Source organism: Rhinoderma darwinii, chromosome 7 (assembly GCF_050947455.1).
Source record: "Rhinoderma darwinii isolate aRhiDar2 chromosome 7, aRhiDar2.hap1, whole genome shotgun sequence".
Lineage (NCBI taxonomy): Eukaryota > Metazoa > Chordata > Amphibia > Anura > Rhinodermatidae > Rhinoderma > Rhinoderma darwinii.
This window is the reverse complement of record NC_134693.1, coordinates 71,125,797-71,149,153: the sequence shown is the minus strand read 5'-3', so window position 1 is coordinate 71,149,153 and position 23,357 is coordinate 71,125,797. Positions and strand designations below refer to the sequence as shown.

Genomic DNA, 23,357 nt, shown 5'->3' with positions numbered 1-23,357 from the left:
ATTTTACGGGCCGTGCTGCTATACTTTATAATGGGAGCCGGCTCGGAAAAGCGGCCGGCCGTCGTAATTACGAGTCATAATTACGAGCACGGTCGTGTGCATGACTCCTTAGTGGTAGAAGGTCTGTTTTATTACGGTAAGAGCTGTAGTTTTATTGGTACCATTTTAGTGTACATGTTTTTTTTTTTTTTTTCCATTTTTGTGTGAGGCAAAGTGACAAAACAATTCCTGCATAGTTTTGAGTTTTTAACTTTTTAATGTGGCATCGACAGTGATGTATAAATTACATGTTAACTTCATTCTGCGGATCAGTTGTTAGGCCTCACATAATGGTAATTTATAGCCCAGGGTGAACGCCATAAAAAAAAAAGAATAAAAAACATTGTCAGAATTGATGGTTTTTGGTCACCTTGCTTGCCAAAAAAATGGAATAAAAGTGATCCAAAAAATTTCTGGTACCCCGAAATGGTACCAATGAAAACTACAGATTGTCCCGCAACGAATAAACCCTCACACAGCTCCAGTGGAGAAAAAATGAAGTTCTGGCTCTCAGAATATGGCGATGCAAAATGTGCAGAGTGTTCCAAAAGCAGATAAGATCGGGCGCCATATATCAGTGCGACACTGACCACATATCTGCGGATTATTATTTATTTACTGCATTATTATACCCTCTTATTATACCCTGATGTACCCCGCACAGATAACATATGCCCCTACATTATAAACTGAGACACCAGTAAAACCCCAAACGGAACAACTACCAAGCTACATCTGCGCCCCAAAAGCCAAATGGCGCTCCCTCCCTTCTGAGCCCTGCAGCGTGCCTAAACACCAGTTTACGTCCACAGAGATGGCATCGCCATACCCGGGAGAGCCCGGTTAATATTTTATGTGGTATTTGTCTTCAGTGGCACAAACTGGGCATAACATATAGTGCACTCAAATGGCATATCAGTGGAAAATTTTAATTTTCACTCTGCACCATCCGCTGCACATTAACCCCTTGGCGCACCACAACGTAGCATGTCGTAGTGTGGGGGATGATGTATGGTGCATCTCACGTGAAAAATAAAGATTTTAAAATGGCAAAATCGCTGTTTTTTGGTCAGCTTGGCTCTACCTAAAAATTTTATAAAAAGTGCTCAAAAAGTTGTATGTACCCAAAAATTGTACCAATAAAAACTAACGCTCGTCCTTCAATAAATAAGCCCTCACACCGCTCTATTGACTGAAAAATAAAAAAGTTGTGGCTCTTGGAACGCGGGGAGGAGAAAACTAAAAAGGAAAAGAAAAAATGGATCAGTCTAGAAAGGGTTAATTACTTTCTAATGAAAAACCATTTATGACCACACGTGGGGTATTGCCGTACTCGAGAGAAATTGCTTTACAAATGTTGGGCAGCTTTTACCCCCTTTATCCTTTGTGAAATTGAAAAAATGCAACATTTTAGTGGAAGAAATGTTGATATTAATTTTCACGGCCTAATTCTAATAAATCCTGCAAAAGACTTGTGGGGTCTAAATGCTCACTATATCCCTAGATAGATTCTTTAAGTGGTGTAATTTCCACTTTTGGGGGGCTTCCACTGTTTTGTCCTCTCAGGGGCTTTGCAAATGCGACATGGCATCCAAAAACCATTTCAGCTAAATTTGAGCTCCAAAAGACAAATAGCGCTCCTTCCCTTCTAAGCCTTGCTGTGGGTCCAAACAGCAGTTTATCACCACATATGGCATATTTCCATAATCGGGAGAAATTGTTTTACAAATGTTGGGGTGCTTTTTCTCCATTAAAAATGGCTACCTTTTTTCAGGGAAAAAAAAGTAGATTTTTAACTTTACAGAATAATTCCAATGAATTCAGCAAAACAACTGTGGGGTCAAAATGCTAACTTTACCAAAAGAAAAATTCCTTGATGAGTGTAGTTTCCAAAATGGGGTCAGTTTTCGGGGTTTCCACTATTTTGTTCCCTCCAGTGCATTTCAAACGCGACATGGCACTGAAAACGATTCCAGCAAAATCCAGAATTTCAAAATCCAAATGGTGCTCCTTCCCTTCTGAGCCCTGCTGTGGGTCCAAACAGCAGTTTATTACCACATATGGGGTATTGCTATAATCGGGAGAAATTGCTTTACATATGTTGGGGTGTTTTTTCTCTTATTCCTTGAAAAAATTAAAAATGTACGTTTTTTTTTCAGAAAAAAAGTAGATTTTCATCTTCACAAACTAATTCAAATAAATTTAGCAAAAAAACTGTGGGTTCAAAATGCTAACTATACCCCTAGATAAATTCCCTGATGGGTGTAGTTTCCAAAATGAGGTCACTTTTGGGAGTCTTTATTGTTTTGGCCCCACAAGACCTCTTCAAACCTGACATGGTACCTAAAATATATGCTAAAAAAAGAGGCCCCAAAATCCACCAGGTTCTCCTTAGCTTCTGAGGCCTGTATTTCAGTAAATTAGTGCACTAGGGTCACATGTGGGATATTTCTAAAAACTGCAGAATCTGGGCAATAAATAATAAGTTAAGTTTCTCGGGTAAAACCTTCTGTGGTATAGATTTTTTTTAATTACAAATGAATTTTGTATTAACAAAAAAGAAATTTGTAACTTTCACCTCTATTTTGCTTTAATTCCTGTGAAACGCCTAAAGGGTTAAAACACTTTCTGAATGCTGTTTTGAATACTTTGAGGGGTGCAGTTTTCAAAATGGGGTGATTTATGGGGACTTTCTAATATATAAGGCCCTCAAAGCCACTTCAGAACTGGTCCTTGTAAAGATCGCCTTTTGAAATTTTCTTGAAAATATGAGAAATCGCTGCTAAAGTTCTAAGCCTTGTAACGTCCTAGAAAAATAAAATGTTCAAAAAATGATGGCAAACTAAAGTAGAGATGTGGGAAATGTTAACTAGTGACTATTTTGTGTGGTATTACTATCTGTTTTACAAGCAGATACATTTAAATTTAGAAAAATGCTAATTTTTGCACATTTTCTTCAAATCTTGGTGTTTTTTATAAATAAATATTGAATTTATCTACCAAATTTTTTCCCTAACGTAAAGTCCAATATGTCATGAGAAAACAGTCTCCGAATCACTTGGATAGGCAAAAGCATTCCAGAGTTATTACCACATAAAGTGACACATGTCAGATTTGAAAAATCTGCTTCGTCCTGAAGGCCAAAACAGGCTCAGTCCTGAAGGGGTTAATCAACGCTATATAAATCTGTAATGAATATATTGCTTCATTTCTTTTATGCTTCCAATAACATTATTTACACTCTCTAGCAATTCAATTCATAATGAGAGGTGTTTAAATCTCTATCTATACCGCAAGTCAACGCCGGGTATAACATAACAGCTTATATATATATATATATATATATATATATATATATATATATATATTCTATTAATTATTGGTAATATTTATTAATATACATGTATATAATGTTTGTTTTATTCTAGAAATTGATGATGAAGGGGTGATTTCTCCAGATGATGTGGCCTCTCAAGAAATGGGAGACGATGACTTGGAGGTGACTATTATTATTACTTGCCTTTCTTTCCCTGTTTTTGCTAACTTTATACACCGTTCATGGCATGCATACTTACAGTATTTTTTTAGTTGTTACTTTGTTTTGTAGGTTACAGAAGAAATGATGGACCAGGCAAATGAAAAGAAAGTTGAGGCCATTAATGCTTTGAGTGATGGTAAGGTTCTTCTTTTGTTGTTTTTTGCCAGTACTCTTACCGTGTGGACATAGTTGTCATCAAAGCATGTGTGTTCTTTTTTAACACCATTATGGACTGATTTTTAAGTCTAGCTCACAGCTTCATTGTATAATTTTGCTGCCTTCAAAGTCAAAACCTGCAAGCATCACCTTTGCATTATGTTAGGGGATGTCTGACTGCAAGCTTGTTTCCAGTAGTAACCAACAGAATTGAAAATGCATTTTTGGATTATAGTACAGTCTACAATACAGGGTGAGTAATGGATGCCTAAGGTCAGTTTCACATGGAAGTGTTTTGTTCAGTATTTTCCATCAGTAGTTGGAGCCTACACAGAAAAAAAAACTATAATGGAAAAGTTTGTACCTTCCATGTGTGTATCCATTCATGGTTTCTACTTACAAATACTGACACAAAATACTGCTGTGTAAGGCCTCATGCACACGACCGTAAAAACACCCGTTATTGCGGGTCGTTATTACGACCCGCAATAACGGGCTCATAGGCTTCTGTTAGCCACGGGTACCTTCCCGTTTGCTCACGGGAAGGTACCCGTGCCGTTAAAAAAGATAGAACATGCCCTATTTCATGCCGTAATAACGGCACGGGCATCCCATAGAAGTCTATGGGGCTCCCGTAATCATGGGTGGCTGCGTGTGTTCACCCGTGATTACGGGAGCGTTGCGAGGTGAGGCGAGGTCAGGGGACTACCCGGTCTGCAGGCCACAGCCCAGTGGCGTAACTACCGCCGGGACTACAATGAAAACTATGGCAGAGCGGGGAGGTATCTCCCCGCTCTGCCATAAACAAGACATGTATCCCCTATCCTGTAAAAAATAAAAATAAAAGACGTTCATACTTACCGACAACTCTCCAGTCCGGTCTCCCGCCCGTTGCCTTGGTGACGCGTCCCTCTCGACATCCGGGCCGACGTCCTGGATGACGTTTCAGGCCATGTGACCGCTGCAGCCAATCACAGGTCAATCACAGGCTGCAGCGGTCACATGGACTGCCGCGTCATCCAGGGATGTCGGGCTGGATGTGAAGAGAGGGACGCGTCACCAAGACAACGGCCGGTAAGTATGAATTTCTTTAACTTTTATTACAGAAAAGGCTGTCCCTTCTCTCTATCCTGCACTGATAGAGAGAAGGGGCTGCCGATTAGTGCAGTGCTATTTTGCTGCCAAAAACGTGCTCGTAAATACGGGTGGAATACGTGTGACACCGGACCCATATTTACGAGCACGGGTTCGTAAATACTGGTGCAAAACGGGTGGAATACGTGTGACACCGGACCCGTATTTACGGGTGTGAAAAAATACGGTCGTGTGCATGAGGCCTAAAAGTGGTCCACGGCTGTTGGGAGCGAGTCTAGGGCAAAGTTTGTAGTAGTCTCCCCTATACCTCTACATTCTTGGGGATTTTTTATTTTGTTTAACCACTTCCTGACGAGTGTTTACCCTCCCCCTTCCTTGCCCATTTTCACGTTTTAGCCATGTGCCAATTTAAAAGCGAATTGTTCTTTTAGTCTTCCAACCTACATGTATTTGGTCTTGTTTTTTTCAGATCATGTTGGGCTTCCATATTTTGTAAAAAAAAATAATAGATATATTTTTTACTTTTTAAAAAATGTGAATATGGGAATTTAGGTGATGTTATTTGACATCTGGTGCATGCCACTGGGTGTAAACACCTGAATACATATCTGGCAACGTCTGCCGACTTCAATGATATAAAATGCTAACTATTTCGGAGAGCAAATTTTCCAAACGTTTTTGAAAAAAATAATTACACTGTAGTGATCAGTATCATAGCGCCTGTCAAGAAAATTTCAAAAGCCTGTTTTTACAGGGGCCAGTTCAGTTGTGAAGTGGCTTTGAGGGCCTTATATATTAAAAACCCCCAATAAGTCACCCCATTTTAAAAACTGCACTCAAAGTATTCAAAACAGCATTCAGAAAGTTTATTAACCCTTTTAGATGTTTCACAGGAATTAAAGCAAAGTAGAGGTTTTTTTTGCAGAAATTCATTTTTAAGCCAATTATTTTTTTTTGTAGCACAAACTGTCTTACCAGAGAAACGCAACTCCATATTTATTGCCCAGATTCTGCAGTTTTAGGAAATATCCCACATGTGGCCCTAGTGTGCTTATGGCCGGAACCACCGGCCTCAGAAGCAAAGGAGCACCTAGTGGCATTTGGGGCCTCCTTTTTATTAGAATATATTTTAGGCACCATGTCCGGTTTAAAGAGCTCTTGTGGTGCCAAAACAGTGGAAATCCTCAGTGACCCCCATTTTGGAAACTACACCCTCTCAAGGAAATTATCTAGGGGTAGTGAGCACTTTGATCCCACAGTAGGCTATGAAAATCTAAATTTATATCTTTTCAAATAAAATGTAGGTTTAGCTTAAAAAAAAATTAAAAAATTCCACAAGGACTATAGGAGAAAAAGCACCGCAGCATTTGTAAAGCAATTTCTCCTGAGTAAAACAATACCCCATATGTGGTCATAAACGGCTGTTTGGACACACGGCTGGGCCCAGAAGGGAAGGAGCGCCATTTGGAGCTCAAATTTAGCAGGAATTGTTTGCAGAAGCCATGTCGCATTTACAAAGCCCCTGAGGAGACAAAACACTGTAAACCCCCAAAATTTACCCCATTTGGGAAACTGCACCCAAATATTTAGGGGTATAGTGAGCATTTAAATAACTCATACAAGTAATAATCTATGGATATGTGATGAACTTTGAAGCACTCTTTTATGCCAGGTTTGTCGGGGCAGGTTTCGCACTGAAATTGTCTTTTCTTCTCCCCCTTTTGTAACACACTTTGCACTTTTTTTTTTTTTTTTGGGTCCTTCCCTTTTCACCAGTGGAGGGGATTTAGCTGGAAAAGTGTTTTCCTGGTACAATACGTGGACCATCGCTTCTAGAAGTACTGGAGCCCTCCCCTTCTTGGTTCCCAAATACAAGGGCCTTCATAACCACTTCTTGAAAATTGAGGAATGTCCCTGTCCGGTCTGCAGATCGGTATAGCACATAAGCGTTATACAATGCCATCTGTACCATGTGCATGGCCAGCTTTTTACACCACACCTTTGTTTTCCGCATGGCACTGTATGGCTTTAGTACTTATTGTAGCCCATGATACAATCTGGTTTGGGGGTCATTGTAGTGCTAACTGAGACAGGGGTGCTACCGTGTATTGTGGTCAACATAAGGACATCCCTCTTGTCCTTCTTCTTGACAAGCAACATGTTCTTGCTGTTTAGTGCCCTGCATCTCTTTCTTAGTGGTTGCCCAATCTTAGTTTTCGAGAGTCCTCAGGTTTTTGTGCATGGTGCTGCATGCTGCAGTACTTCTGGTGGAGAGGCATTTTTAAATAATGGGATGCTGGTGTAGAAGTTATCCATGTAAATGTGGTAACCCTGGTCCAGCAGTGGGTGCATCAAATCCCACACTATTTTCCCACTAACTCCCAGGACAGGGAGGCGCTCTGGAGGTTCTATCCTGGGGTCCTTCCCTTTATAAAGCCTAAACCTGTAGGTGTACCCTGAGCTGCTCTCGCACAGCTTGTACATTTTATGCCCTCTTGCCTGGCAGGTATTGGCGTAATTTTAGCCTCCCCTTAAAATGTACAAGGAACTAGTCTATTGCAATGTTCTTTTCGGGGGTTTAAGTTTCTTGAAATTTGGTTCAAAACTGATCAATGGCTGGCCTGATTTTGAATAGATGGTCATATGTGGGGTCATCACGGCACTGCATTATCACTATAATGCAAACTTTTCTAAATTATTTCAAAATGTGTCCGGGTCATTGCCATGCGGTAAAATGGGGTTCTGTATAAAACGTCCATACTCCAGTATTGCGTAATCGCTGGCTTTTTTTTTACTAGGCCCATATGTAGCACAAGGCCCCAAAATTTCATCATCTCAGCTGCCACTATGGCGGTCCACCTAGCAAATGGTGATGTGGCGTTTTGGGCTAAAAACTGCTGGGCGTATAAATTTGTCTGGACCACCGTTAATTTAACAAAATCCTCAGAGAAAAAGACCTTAAAGAGAACCTTTCACCTCCCCATAAATGTTCAGCTGAGTGCAGCATGTAATGGGCAGGGCTGCACAAACCCTGGGGCACTTTGCATTTCACTGCTACGGACAGTGTAATAGCTGGGGAGCGCTTGCACTGTCCGTAGCAGAGACACGCCCCCTTGCCAGTTCGGCAGACAAAGTACAAAACTGACCTCTCCCGCGCTCTCCTCTCCACAGCTCTTACGCTGTCTGTAGCAATGACACGCCCCCTTGCGAGTTCAGCAGAAGACCGATCTTGAAAGCTGAAGAGTGAGAGCTCGCTCACACTCTCTCCTCCATCCTCGCTCTTGCTGTAACACTGTCCATGTCTGATTGGACAGTGTCACAGCCATAGTAACATGCCCCATTGACCGTTCAGGGGGTTATTTAAATATCGGGCGCCAAATATAACGGCACCGATATCTAAATAACAGAGGGTAGGAAAAAAATTTAAAGTGCCCCAGGGTTTGTGCATCCCTGTCCGTTACATGCTGCACATGTATGGGGAGGTGAAAGGTTTTCGAAGTCCATTTTTGCGAGGCCTGCATGCTCAAAACAAATTCCTGAGCTGCCTTTGAAATCCAGAAAGTGGGGCTCATAATTCTCAGGGGGCGATTTCCACATGATATCACTCATTTGGGGGTTTGCCGGAGCTGATGTCCTGGGGTGCCTTTGCAGGGTTTCCTCATCACTGAATGAGGATAAGGAGGAGGTCAAGGGGCAATTTCCTCTCCTCCCTTGCTGGCCGATTTAGTGTCAGAGGCCAGGATGGTGTATGCCTCCTCGGCTGAATAGACCTTTTGGGATGATTGGGACATTTTTATTAGGGGGGTATGTAGTGCTTCAAAACGTGTAATATTCAATTAATTTTTACAGCGGTGGTTGTGTGTGTTGTGCTTTTACACGTGTATATGAACTTTCAAAGGAAACAAAATAAGAGAAGAAAAGAATAAGATAAAAAATTTAGTAGAAATTTCCAGAACGTCCAATATAAAACTGTAAAAAAAAATTCCTGACTAGCTGACACTAACAAATGAACCCTAAGGGTATGTTCACACGCTGAGTCAAAAACGTCTGAAAATACGGAGCTGTTTTCAAGGGAAAATCAGCTCCTGATTTTCAGACGTTTTTTAAGCCACTCGCGCTTTTCGCTGCGTTCTTAGCGGCCGCTTTTGGAGCGGTTTTCAATATTCTTTGAAAAACGTCCCAAGAAGTGACCTTCACTTCCTTTTCGCTGACGTTTTTCAAAACGTAAAAAAATGGCCCAACAGAACGCAGTTTTTCCCATTGAAATCAATGGGTAGATGTTTGGAGGCGTTCTGCGTCCGGTTTTCGGGCGTTTACGGCCCCAAAAACGGCAGAAAATAGGCAGTGTGAACATACCCTTACACTGTAAAAAAAAAAAAAATGGCTACAACGGTCGCTACGCTATCAAAAATTTGATTAAAAAAAATGTCCGTCACTAACTGACACTAACTATAACGGTCTAAATTTAGACTAAAACTGTAGAAAAATAGCTGAAATGGATGTCCGGAAACGTCTGCTACTCTAACGCCATTTTCTTTTTTTTTTTTTAATCATTAAAAATAAATTACTTTAAAAAAACAAGAAAAACCGCATCAACAAATTACCACTGAGGCTGATTTATAGGGGCCTAGGCGCACAAAAAAAGATGGTGCAGTAAAAAAAAAACCTGCGCTAAAAATTTATGCTGATCAGTGATGGCAGTCATTGATCAGCACTCTGGCCGTAGGGCGCACAGGGAGACTGTGCAGAAAGCAGAAAAAAAAAGCCCTGTGCCAAAAATTGAGTGCACGGACCGATCAGTGATGGCGGTCACTGATCTGAACTCAGCGGCCGCAGGAAGTAAAAAGAGAAAGAGGTAGAGGGTGGGTACAGGGATAAGACATTAAGGCCCCATGCACACGATGTGCCCGCAATCTCCGCAGGTTCACAGCACGGAAAGCCTCAGAACGGGTAAGTATGACTCAGACGGTCACACCAGCTCTGCTCACTGTTCCTAACCGAAATGAGGTGTGGGCAGAGCTGGTCAAGGGAGTTGGTCGGTGCAGACCGACCAACCGTAGCGATCAAGTGGGGTGGCATCACCGCCACCTCATCAGTACATGGTAGGGAATGGTGCTGTCAGGTCTTAATTGACTGGCCAAACGCAATGATCGCCAATGCTTGGAGCGGGGTGTGACACCCCCCCTGGGCATTGTGTAGCGATGGCCTGCTGTTATGAACAGCAGCCATCTTTACTTTCTAACATTCTAATTTTACACATTAACCGCTTCCCCGTTTGTCATAAGCATACAACCTCTTGCGGAAAGCACTGTCGGGAAGGTGTTAACTGATAACTGCTACTCAATGTCTGTACTATAGTGACTGTTGTTTTTCATCGCAACTATAGACAAGTTTTAAACCTTTTGGCTAGGTTTACACATCGTGCGTTTTTTCCGGAATCCGCACCGAAATTTCACATTGAAGTACAGTACTATGTAAGTGAAGGTGCTTTTCAACAAACCACATTCCCTTAAAGCGTAAAAAATCTGCAGCATTTTCTAGACGTGATGCGGATTTAAAAATCCACAGCATGCCTTGTTACAGAAAGGCAGCAGATTTTCACAAAAGATTTGATTCATTTGAGTAAAATCTGCATCTCTATCCCCAATGAAATCTGCATGTACCACGTGTGGATTTGTTGACCGCTTCAATAGCATAATATTTTTATTTTCGAATTCCCTCCATTGCCATTACGCTTAGAAAAAAATTAGCAATTTTTTTAATTTAATTCTGCTTGTAAGACAGTCATACCACACAAGATAGCTGATAACATAAACTTTCTGTTTACTTTATGTTGGCATAATTTTTTGAACATCCGTTTATTTTTCACATTAGCAGCAATTTCCCAGATTTTCCCCAAAAAATTAAAAAAAACTAGTTTAAGGAAAAGTTAAGTTCTGAACTGGCTTTGAGGGGCCTATATAATAGAAAACCCCCATAAATTACCCCATTTTAGAAACTGCACCCTTCAAATTATTTAAAATAGTTTTTAGACACTTTGTTAACCCTTTAGGTGTTCCACAGGAATTAGAGCAACTTGGAGGTGAAATTTTGAAATTGTATTTTTTTCCCCCAGTTTGCCATTTGTATCCATTTTGTTTTGTGCCACAAAGCAAGGATAAACAACCAAGCAAACCTCCATATATGTTACTCTGATTCTGGAGTGTGTAGAAATACCCCATATGTGGCCCTAGTGCACCTGTTGACTCAAATACAGTCCTCAGAAATGAAGGAGCACCTTATGTAATTTGGGGCCTTAATTTTATTAGGCTGTTTTTAGGCACCATGTCACATTCATTGAGCCCCTAAAGTACCAGTACAAAAGAAACTCCCAAAAAGTAACCCCGTTTTTGGAAACTACACCCTTCAAGGAATGTATCTAGGGGTATAGTGATCATTTTGACCCCACATACAAATGAAAATTATTAATTTTTTTTCAACTAAAACGTCCCTTTTCTCCCAAATTTTTTATTTTCACAAGGGGTAATAGAAAAAGCACCCTAAAATTTGTAACGCAATTTCTACTGAACACTGAAATACCCCATATGTGGTTACAAATTTCTGTATGGGCACATGGCAGGGCTCAGACGGGACATAGTGCTATTTGGCTTTTGGTGGCAAGATTTTGCTGGGCTAGTTTTCAGGCACCAGGTCTCATTCGTTGCGCCCCTAATGTACCAGTACAATGGAAATCCCCAAAAGTGACCTTTTTTTTTTTTTTTTTTTTTTAAACTACACCCCTCAAGTCGTTTATCTAGCGGCAAATTTTTCTCCTTTATCCCTTGTGAAAATGAAACAAATTCAACATTTTAGTGGACAATGTTGATATTAATTTTTAACGGCCTAATTCTACTAAATTCTGCAAAAAAAAACCTGTGGTATAAATGCTCACTATACCCCTAGAAAAATTAATTGAGGGGTGTAGTTTCCCAAATGGGGTTACTTTTGAGAGGTTTCCACTGTTTTGGTCCCTCCAGTGTGTTGCAAACACGACATGGCACTGAAAACCAATCCAGCAAAATCTCGTTTACCTCCGTAGTCTCGCGAGATTTCGTTTCCGTTGCTGGAATCTCACAGAAGAGATTCAGAAGTGTCAGGATTCTAAATACACATGACGTCCAGGCTGGATGGTCATGTGTATTCATTATCCGGACACTGGATTAACGTTAATCAAGCAGAATCGCTGTGTATGTGGCTGCAGATCATGTTCTAGTAAGAACGCGATTCTGCTGTCTAAATCAATGGAGAGGAGTGCATGATGCCGATTGGTCAGCGTCATACACTACTCTGTACAGCGCTCACTTGGTTGAAAGTAAAAACACGCCCACTTGGGCATTAAGAAAGCTCATTAGCATAAACCAAAATCGCTCCTAACGTGAAAATATTGTTTTTTTAAAATAAAAAGCATTGCTGTCACCTACATTACAGCGCCCATCTCCTTATGTAGGAGACAGGACACTTATAATGTGGTGACAGTCTCTTTAACATCTCCCATATTTATAATTTATGTTTGCATTGTTTTTTTGAACATTCTTTTTATTTTTCTAGGGCGTTACAAGGCTTCGAACATAAACAGCAATTTGTTTTTGTTTTTTTATGTACCAGTTCAGTTCTGAAGTTGCTTTGATGGGCCTATATATTAGAAACCCCCATAAAACACCCCATTTTAGAAACTAGACCCCTCAAAGTATTCAAACCAGCATTTAGAAAGTTTATTAATCCTTCAGGTGTTTCACAGGAATTTAAAGTTAGAAATTTCTTTTTTTGGCAGAAAATCCTTAAGTTCATTTTTTTTTTTTCTTCTGTTAACAGAAGGTTTTACCAAAGAAACCCAACTCAATACTTATTGCCCAGATTCTGCTGTTTTTAGAAATATCCCACATGTGGCCCTAGTGCGGTAATGGACTGAAGCTGAAGCACCGGCCTCCGAAGCAAAGGAGCACCTAGAGGATTTTGAGGCCTCCTTTTTTATTAGGCACCATGTCCGGTTTGAAGAGGTCTTGTGATGCCAAAACAGTGGAAACCCCCAAAAGTGACCCTATTTGGCAAACTACACCCCTCAAGAAACTTATCGAGGGGTATAGTGAGCATTTAGACCCCACAGGTTTTTAGCTGCATTTTGTGGAATTAGGCTGTGCAATTGAAAATCTAATTTTTCCGATAAAAGGTACAAATTTTTAATTTTGACGAGGAGAAAAAGCACCCCAACAATTGTAAAGCAATTTCTCCCAATTACTGCAATACCCCATATGTGGTCATAAACCGCTGGTTAGACAAACGGCAAGGCTCAAAGGCAGGAGCGCTATTTGGCATGTAGATTTTGCTGGATTGGTTTCTGGGCGCCATGTCGCATTTGCAGAGCTTCTGAGGTACCAGTACAGGGGAAAGCCCTTTAAAAGTGACCCCATTTTGGGAACTAGACCCCTCGAGGAATTCATTGTAGTTTTCATGGGGTACATGCGACTTTTTGATCAGTTTTTATTCAACTTTTCTTTTCAAGAGGCGGTGTCTAAAAGACAGCAATTCTACTATTGTTCACCGTGTGCTATAAATGACACACTTTATTCTGCGGGCGATACCATATGAGTATAGTTTTTTTTATGTTTTATGGCGTTTGCACAATAAAATACTTTTTTATAAAAATTAATTTACTTATTGCGTTGCCATATTCTAAGAGCCATAACTTTTTCCATAAAGAAAGCCGTGTGAGGACTTTTTTTGCGTAATGAACTGTAGTTTCGATCAGTACTATTTTTAGGTACATGTGACTTTTTGATCTCTTTTTATTCCATTTTTTGGGAGGTGAAGTGACTAAAAAAATTTGGATTCTGGTATGGTTTATTATAATTTTCTTATGGCGTTCACCGCGCGGGATAAAGCACAAAATACTTTTGTAGTTCAGGTTGTTAGGGATGCGGCGATACCAATTATGTATAGTTTTATTTGTTTTTATTAATAATAAAGGACTGAAAGTTGTTTTTTTTTACATTTTTACTTTGTCCCACTAGGGGACTTGAAGGCAGGAGGCTCTGATCGCAATTCTAATACACTGCACTACATGCATAGTGCAGTGTATTAGAGCGGTCAGCTACTCGCTGACAGCAAGCATAGTGTGTCCTGACTTTGTCAGGTCCCACTAGGCTTCCATAGATGGCATAGCCGGAGGCCATTGTTAGGCATCTGGTTGCCATAGCAGCCATCGCCGCCCGCTATCATGTAGCGGGCGCCGATGGTTTAACCCCTAAGAAGCCGCTATCGCTATTGAATGCGGCTTCTAAGGGGTGAATCGGCTGGGACCTCCGCGATTGGTCCCTGCACACTGAGCTGTGATAGCCTGCAGTCGGAAACCGCAGCGATCACAGCTCATGAACACAAACGGCGCTGTGTTTCATGCAGGACATACTATTCTGTCATGGCGCACGAGCGATGCGCTTATCATGATATGATAGTATATCCAGGATAGGGAAGGGGTTAAGGATTCCTTACAAAGGGACAGGGCTGTTCTAGCCCGAAAAAAGCTACCGATGGATGTGGTGATTGGGTTTCTGGTATGTAGGATTTCTTAATCTGGGTTTGTTTTTCAAATAAAATTTGACACTGCTGTTTTGTTTTCATTTCTATTCTCTCCAGGTGAACTCCAAAATGCCATTGATTTATTTACTGAAGCTATTAAACTCAACCCAAGGATTGCTATTTTGTATGCAAAACGAGCAAGGTGAGAAATACATTTAACCCCTTCCCTCTTTGGCCACTTTTGACCTTCCTGACAGAGCCTTATTTTTCAAATCTGACATGTTTCACTTTGTGGTATTACTTCGGAATGCTTTCACCTATCCAAGCGATTCCGAGATTTGTTTTCTCGTCGCACATTGAACTTTATGTTGATGGCAAACTTTGCTTGATACATTCAGTATTTATTTGTGAAAAACACCATCCCTATATGTCTACTTTAGATTGGCATCGCTTTTTGAACATCCTTTTATTTTTCTAGGACGATACAAGGCTTAGAACTTTAGCAGCAATTTCTCATATTTTCAACAAAATTTTTAAAAGGTTATTTTTACAGGGGCCCGTTCAGTTGTGAAGTGGCTTTGAGGGCCTTATATATTTGAAACCCCCAATAAGTCACCCCATTTTACCCAAGATTCTTAAGTTTTTAGAAATGTCCCACATGTCTCAGGCCTCAGAAGCAAACGAGCACCTAGTAGATTTTGGGACCTGTTTTTTATTGGGATATATTTTAGGCACCATGTAAGGTTTATTTATTCCTATAAATAGTCAGTCTCAAATGAGAAGGGAACAGCCTATGGCTCCCAAATAGACATGATATAAACCAAAATCGAACAAAAGTAGCATATAGACTAGAATATATATATTGTATCAAAAAGATGTTTATTAATTTAAGCAACAACAGAGATAAAAACACAAATATATAATATATTACAAAAATAAAAAAATTATCAAATTCCAAATATACAACGCCACATTGGATTCCATGGAGTTAGATATGATATTATTTTGCTACATTAGGTAAAAGCAGCATGGCAAAGAATATACGTTGCAGATATACGTCTAGAAGTAAAGGTCAGTACATATCACAATAGAGGTATATTGAATCATCACCTTGAAAAGCCTCTGACATCAAACAATGCATGCATATAGTACTGAAACCTTGCCAGGAAAAGAAAAGATTCCGCTCTTACTCGCATGAAATAAAGTGCAGTGCAGTAACTGGGGTGTATTGCCGCCTCGACTCGAGTTTCTAGTTAGTTCTCCCCAGGAACGCCTCAGGTTCTCATCTAGTTCTCCTCAGAGGCACGTGCGCACTTGTTAGTGTTTTGATTTAGACTTGAATGTGTAGTATTTCTAGTACATTTGCATTTTGGCAAGTAATAGTTATTATAATTATTTTGCGCTTTATTCGCTATGTTTTTTTCAACACTGCTGTGTGTGTGTGTGTGTGTGTGTGTGTGTGTGTGTATGCATATACCAATGTAGCACCCTTTATCGTCAATATTAATGCATTAAAAACACAGTGGTAAATTTTAACTTCACTTTTTCATTAGCTTTTCAATGTTTTTTTGGTACATAGTACGAGGGGGAAAAAAAAAAAGGTACATCAAGTTCAACCAAGGGATGGGAGATTGGGAAGGGATGGGAGAAATTATAGAACTTTGCCTAACCCCTATTAATCCAGAGGAAGGTTTTAAAAAAATACATTTATAATTATGAATAAATATAGAAATTAAAGAATGGGTATGTATAAGGCAAAAACCAATAAGTCATGGAATAGCTATGTGAATATCCAAAATATATTTTATTTGATTAGAACTCAGTATGCTATGCAGAGGTTAAAAACGGCATAGAGAATGCCATATACAAGTCAATGGGAAGGGGAGACAGACCACCATGATAAGTGGCAAACAAAGTAGTAACTCCCACTCACTCACCTAAACCCCTAGAGCAGGCGTTCGAATGCCGAAGATAAAGGAACAAGGACAAAAATGTTGCATCAAAATTAGCATGAGATCAGCATGTCCTGTGTGAGAACCGTTTTAGGGGAGAGGGAGGAAGAGAGAGCCCCACGCGTATCGCCAACAAGTGGCTTCCTCAGGAAGCTAGAGGCAGCTGAGGGCTGGGAGTGTCCCTGCTCTGCCGGGTGAGATCGATATAAGTATCGATCTCACCCGTTTAACCCCTTAGATGCGGTGCACAATACCGTGCACCGCATCTGAGTGGTTTTGGAGAGCGGGAGGGAGCTCCCTCTCCCATCGACACCCGGCGATAAGATCGCCGAGTGTCTGTGTCTACGATTGCAGCCGGGGGCCTAATAAAGGCCCCCTGGTCTGCCTGTAATGAATGCCTGCTAGGTCATGCCGGAGGCATGACCTAGCAGATGCCTGTCCGTTTTAAACGGACAGGCAATAATACACTGCAATACAAAAGTATTGCAGTGTATAATAGCGATCGGAGGATGGCATAGTGAAGTCCCCTAGTGGGACTAGTATAAAAGTAAAAAAAAGTTGAATAAAGTTAATTTTAAAAAAATGTGAAAAAAAAATGAAAAGCCCACTTTCCCTTACAAACGGATTTACTATTAAAGAAAAAAACCACAATAAAGCAAAAAAGTTGCACATATTTGGTATCGCCACGTCCGTAACGACCCCGACTATAAATCGATTACATTATTTAACCCGCACTGTGAACGCCATAAAAAACTATGGAAGAATTGCTGTTTTCTGTTAATCCTGACTTTAAAAAAAATGTGAAAAAAGTGATCAAAAAGTCGCATCTACTCTCAAATGGTACCAATAAAAACTACAAGACGTCCCGCAAAAAACAAGACTTTATACAGCTATGCCGACGCAAAAATAAAAAAGTTATAGCTCTTCGAATGTGACAATGGAAAAATCTAAAAAATGGCTTGGTCATTAAGGCCCAGAATGCAAGCAGGGGGAAGGGGTTAAAGGCTAAATAGGTTTAATTATTTTAATCTTTCCTCATAAATAAGATCCTCCATTCCCCTAATTAGCTTCGTTGCTCTTCTTTGTATTTTTTCCAACTCCAGGGCATCCTTTCTATGAACTGGAGCCCAGAACTGAACTGCATATTCTAGATGAGGCCTCACTAATGCTTTGTAAAGTGGCAATATTACATCCCTGTCCCGCGAGTCCATGCCGAGTACATGCCTTAGGACCTTGACCAACGGTTCTCCTAAATCCACATATTTTAAACAATAGCCAGCATTATAAACAGGTTTAGTAAGTTAAAAAAAAAAAAAAAAGTGTAATTCTCTTGTCTTTGTGCCGAAGCGCACCTTTCACTCTTCATTCATTCAGTGTCATGTAAATAAATACTCATGACATGCTTTTCAAAGCCTGAAAATTTAAAAGAATCAATGACTCCTTTAGAGACATTATTGTGACCTCTGGAGAGTAGGATGAAAAGCTTTACTTTCTGGTTCTGTGTGCATGTAGTGAGGGGGGGGGGGGGCGCTACAAGTCAAGGCTGGAGAAAGATTGCAGCCTGTTAAAGTCATATGTATCGGATTTGCTTCTGAAAATTTCCGCAACAAATCTAAAGGAAGCAGCAGGAAAATCCACATAATTGTGCATGTTTCCTTGTGGATCTACTTTAAAAAAGAAAAACAAAACGTTATACTCTCCTTCCTAATCTTCTGCTACTCCCCTGGTGACGATGGCCTGGTCCCCTGACTATCTCTGTATCCTGGCCTCCAACGATGACATTTGGACGCCTGTGATTGGCTACGATGGTCACATGTCTTTGCAACAGGTTATCGCCGGAGCCTGGGATATAGTGGTGGGGGGGCAGACTTTTGCCACCAGGGGAGTGGCAAAAACTTAGGAAGGGGAGTGTAGTGGGGGTTTTAAAATGTATTTGAAACTACTTTTTTGCAGTTGAATTCTCAGCAAAAGTCAAAAGAATTGTGGTTTGTTGCTGAATTTGACTCCCCCCTGTTGAACTCCGTGTGATATTGGCATGCTGGATATTTTAAAATCTCCACGGGGGGAGAATTTCCACAAATCTGTATGAAAAATCTGCAGCGATTTGCGTCATGTGAAAAAGCTCTTACTGTCTTATCTATCGCCCCCCACAACCACCAACCTTCCAGTCAGGCCTTATTCACACGGACGTGTCCGTTTTGCGCATGCAAAAGGTCCGTGTGGCATCAGCATATGGTGCGTGGCTGCGTGACTTTCGCGCAGCCGGCATCATTATGACACTCTGTTTTTATGTTTTCATTCATTGTTATTACTACTGTAGCGCAAATCACGCGCGGCACCCGGAAGTGCTTACGTGTGTCGAGCGCGATTTGCACGCACCCATTGACTTCAATGGGTGCGTGCTGCGCGAAACACGGGCAAGTATAGGACATGTCGTGAGTTTTACGCAGCGCACATACGCTGCGTGAAATTCACTGACAGTCTGAACGGCCCCATTCATTAACGTAGGTCCGTGCGACGCACGTGATTTCAACGTGCGTAGCAAGGACGTATTATATGTTCGTGTGAATAAGGCCTTACGCCAGGAGAGTGATGCATGGACTTTTGTTCTAAATCCCTGCTTTGTCAATTGCGTGTGTGTGTGTGCTCGGTCACATATAGAGGTCTATTTTGTAGCAATTCTTAAAAATTCATGTCTGTGGTAAATCTCATCCAAACACAGCCTGAGACGCACAAAATCTCCTAAAAATAAAACTTCAATATGTGCAGTTTTCCTACAATCCACTTTTGCCTATGTAAACATGCTCAAATCTTCACAAGCACAAGAAGTGAAGAAACCGAAAATATCTGCCATCTAGATGCTGGTAAACCTCCTACTAATGGAGTTGACAACTGGCCAGATTAGGCGCAAGGAGTGATAAGATTTGCAACTCCTCATCCTCTCACCCCTTTCCATAATTCCAGGGTATTATGTGTGTTTATTTATTTTTACCCTTTATCTGGAGCATTCACTTTTTAATTTTAATGTAATTTTTGCATTTTTAATGTAATTATTTTGTTTTTAAACTGGGAATCCAATAAAAGCAGTATAAGCTTTGTTATACTTTTAGACCCTTTTGACTCAATTTCTAGTTTTTACCTGAAAAATATGAACAGTAAGTTATTGTTTTTTCCTCCAGGTTGCAAGTATATTAGGTAGCGCTGCTGCTTCTAATGCTGAATGTCATTCTAACGCTAATTTGTATTACTGCTTTATACCTCTGTTACATTGAAAACTGCGTAAAAAAAAAGTCCAGTGGCTAAAGTTTGTGTGTAATATAGATTTTATTTCTTTTGTAGTGTATATGTGAAGCTACAAAAGCCAAATGCAGCAATCTGTGACTGTATTAAAGCTATTGCCATCAATCCTGATTCGGCTCAGCCATACAAGTGGAGAGGAAAAGCACACGCGTAAGTGTTGTCCATTTTGTGGGTTCTGTTTATAGCCAACCCTATGATTGGAGAATAAAGGGCCTTATTCTCTAGAGCAGTGGTTCCCAAACTTTCTGAAGCTGGGACCCACTTTTGGCCGAGACTTTTGTTTGGCGCCCCAAGTCGTCTGACATATGTCCACATCATTCGTAGTTAGATGGCGGTACTTGGCTCCATTTAAAGAAAAAAAAGTCCCTACAATATCGAAAACAATGATAATTGTGCTGGCGGGGGATGTGGCGGGCTTAAGGTGTCTTGCCATCTCGCCGGACTATGGCCACTGATGGCGAGTTATGTGACCAGACCTGTCCATCGGGGCCCATCAGACGCGTTGCTTGGGGTTTAGCACAGGTGAAACACATTTGAGTGTGCTCTAACCCAGTGGGCCCCCCACACAGTATAATGACCCCTATAGCTGCCCCCACACAGGATAACGCCCCTGTAGCTGCCCCCACACAGGATAACGCCCCTGTAGCTGCCCCCACACAGGATAACGCCCCTGTAGCTGCCCCCACACAGGATAACGCCCCTGTAGCTGCCCCCACACAGGATAACGCCCCTACACTTTTTAGTGACCCCTTAGCACCCCTTACACAGATGTCACTACATCGCGCCTGTCTGCCCCATAGCCTCTCACGGCATTCTGAATGCTGAAGCAAGGAGCCGTCAGCTCCTCGCTCCAACATTGGATTCAACTGTATCTACGTTCTGAGGATGCAGATACAGTTGACATCGGGAGTGGCTTGCGACCCCCCTCTGATGTCTTCTCACAACACCTCAGGGGGTCGCGTCCCACAGCTTGGGAAATTCTGCTCTATAGAACTTGCGCAGCTAAGATTTGTACATCTAGATACTCAAAATCTCAGTAAAAGTTATAATCTCTTTTTAGTTTGCGCTTTCGAACAAATGTTAATTACAAATAAGGACATTTAAAAGGTTAGTTTCTAAATGCCACAAGGCTACAGTGTGAATTTATCCCCGAGCACAATCTGTGTGATCACTAGCAAACAGCTATAATCTGTGGGGGAATCTGACAGCAAGTGTTAAAGAGAACCTTTCACCTCCCCATACATGTGCAGCATGTAATGAGGAGGACCGCACAAACCCTGAGGCACTTTACTTTTTTTTTTTCTCTACCTCCCTCCGTTCTTTAGATATCGGTGCTGTTATATTTGGTGCCCGATATTTAAATAACTCCCTGAACAGTCAACGGGTGTGTACTGGCAAGGGGGCGTGTTACTATGGCTGTGACACTGTCGAATCAGATATGGACATTGCCACAGCAAGAGCGAGCAGAGAAAGTGCACGCTCTCTCTCTCCCGCTTTGAAGATCAGTCTTTTCACCCCAATTGGCAGGGGGGGGGGGCGTGTCACTGCTACAGACAGTGTAAGAGCTGGGGAGGCTATTTTTCAGGGACCAGTTCAGTTGTGAAGTGACTTTGAGGGCCTTCTATATTAGAAATTCCCCATAAATCACCCATCATTTTAAAAACTGCACCCATCAAAGTATTCAAAACGGCATTCAGAAAGTGACTTAAAGAGGCTCTATCACCACATTATAAGTGGCCTATATTGTACATGATGTGATCGGCGCTGTAATGTAGATTACAGCAGTGGTTTTTATTTAGAAAAACGATAATTTTTGACGGAGTTATGACCTATTTTAGCTTTATTCTAATGACTTTCTTAAAGGGAATGTGTTGCCAGAAAAACATGTTTTTTTAAAAAAAATTAAACATTTAGTGTGTGGGTGGTTAAACATTGTTCAAATTTTTTTTATTTTCCAGGAAATATTATAAATTATTTCTAATTTATAATACTACCCATTTTTGGTCACTAGATGGCGCTGTTCCCAAAATTGCAGCATTGGGTTAACAGCCCTCGCTCTAGTGAGCTCTCGGCATCCCCCCCTCCTTTATCCTGGCTAGTGCCGGGATAAACGAGGGGTTTGAACGGTGTAACCTCCTACACTGTGTGTCGCCATTTTTTGAGCTAACCCACAGTGTAGTAGGTTTACATACAGTAGTAAACACACACAAACACGAACATACATTGAAATCTCTTACCTGCTCCTGCCGCCGCGGCTCCCTCCGGCCCGTCCGCTCCGTTTGCTGCCGCTGGTGCAAGTGCAGAAATCCGGAAGCCGCGACCGGAAGTAGTAATATTACTGTCCGGCCGCGACTTCCGGTCCACAGGAAAATGGCGCCAGACGGCGCCAATTTCGAATAGGACTGTGTGGGAGCGGCGCATGCGCAGTTCCCACACAGACGCCGTACACTGCAGTCAATGGGACGGGAGCCGTTCGCAGTCCCTATGGGACTCTGGCTGCCGTATTCCATGTCTGTATGTGTCGTTAATCGACACACACAGAAATGGAACAAAAAATGGCAGCCCCCATAGGGAAGAAAAAGTGTAAAAATAAGAAAAAGTAAAACACAAACACACAAATATAAAAGTTTTTAATAAAGCACTAACATCTTTAACATATTAAAAAATTATTTCTGATGACACTGTTCCTTTAATGGACAACTGGGCGTGTTTTACTTTTTGAACAAGTGGGCGTTTTGGAGTGAAGTGTAAGCCCCTGACCAATCAGCGTCATACACTTCTCCCCATTCATTTACACAGCAGATAGCGTTCTTATTACATCACTATGTGTAGCCACATAAACACACTATAAGTCTACTGCAGTGTCCTGACAATGAATATACATTACCTCCAGCCAGGACGTGATGTCTATTCAGAATTCTGACACTTCTGTAGCGTTTATGTGAGATTTACAGCAAAGCAAACGTAATCTCGTTTTAAATGACAGGTTACATCGTAATCTCGCGAGATTATGTTTACCTTGCTGTAAATCTCACAGAAACGCTACAGAAGTGTCAGGATTCGGAATACACCTCACGTCCTGGCTGGAGGTAATGTATATTCATTTTCAGGACACTGTGTGCTTGTGGCTGCACATAGTGATGTAATAAGAACGCTATCTGCTGTGTAAATGAATGGAGAGAAGTGTATGACGCTGATTGGTCACTGATTGGTCAGCGTCATACACTCCTCTGTACAACGCCCACTTGGTCAAAAAGTAAAATACGCTCAGTTGTCCATTAAGAAACTCATTAGCATAAATCTAAAATAGGTCATAACTCAGTCAAAAATTATTGTTTTTCTAAATAAAACACTGCATGAATCTACATTACAGCGCCGAACACATCATGTACAAGATAGGCCACTTATAATGTGGTGACAGAGCCTCTTTAAAGGGGTTTTCACACGAGGGACTTTTATGACCTATCCACAGGATATGTCATTAACGTCGGATAGATGCGGGTCCCACCTCTGGGACCCGCATCTATCTCTAGAACGGGGCCCCCTAAACCCTGTTCTAGCTTTGTCTGTTATCACTGAGTCCCGGACACTTCCTAACTCCCATAGTAGTGAATAGCAGTTACGGAAGCAGCGTAGCATGCGAGCTACGCTGTTTCCGTAACAACCATTCAGTTCTATGGGGCTTAAGAAAACAGCGTAACTAAGCGAGCTACGCCGTTTTCACC

General features: G+C 41.2%; 1 protein-coding gene across 1 annotated transcript in view; it reads left to right on the top strand.

The window, feature by feature from the left end:
- Positions 1 to 23,357, top strand: part of ST13 (ST13 Hsp70 interacting protein) — a 132,123-nt gene that overhangs the window by 52,116 nt on the left and 56,650 nt on the right. Inside the window, exons 5-8 of the mRNA XM_075833526.1 lie at positions 3,468 to 3,538; positions 3,647 to 3,713; positions 14,498 to 14,582; positions 19,672 to 19,782. Coding sequence (XP_075689641.1) covers positions 3,468 to 3,538; positions 3,647 to 3,713; positions 14,498 to 14,582; positions 19,672 to 19,782 — 334 coding nt within the window. The remainder of the gene's footprint in view (positions 1 to 3,467; positions 3,539 to 3,646; positions 3,714 to 14,497; positions 14,583 to 19,671; positions 19,783 to 23,357) is intronic.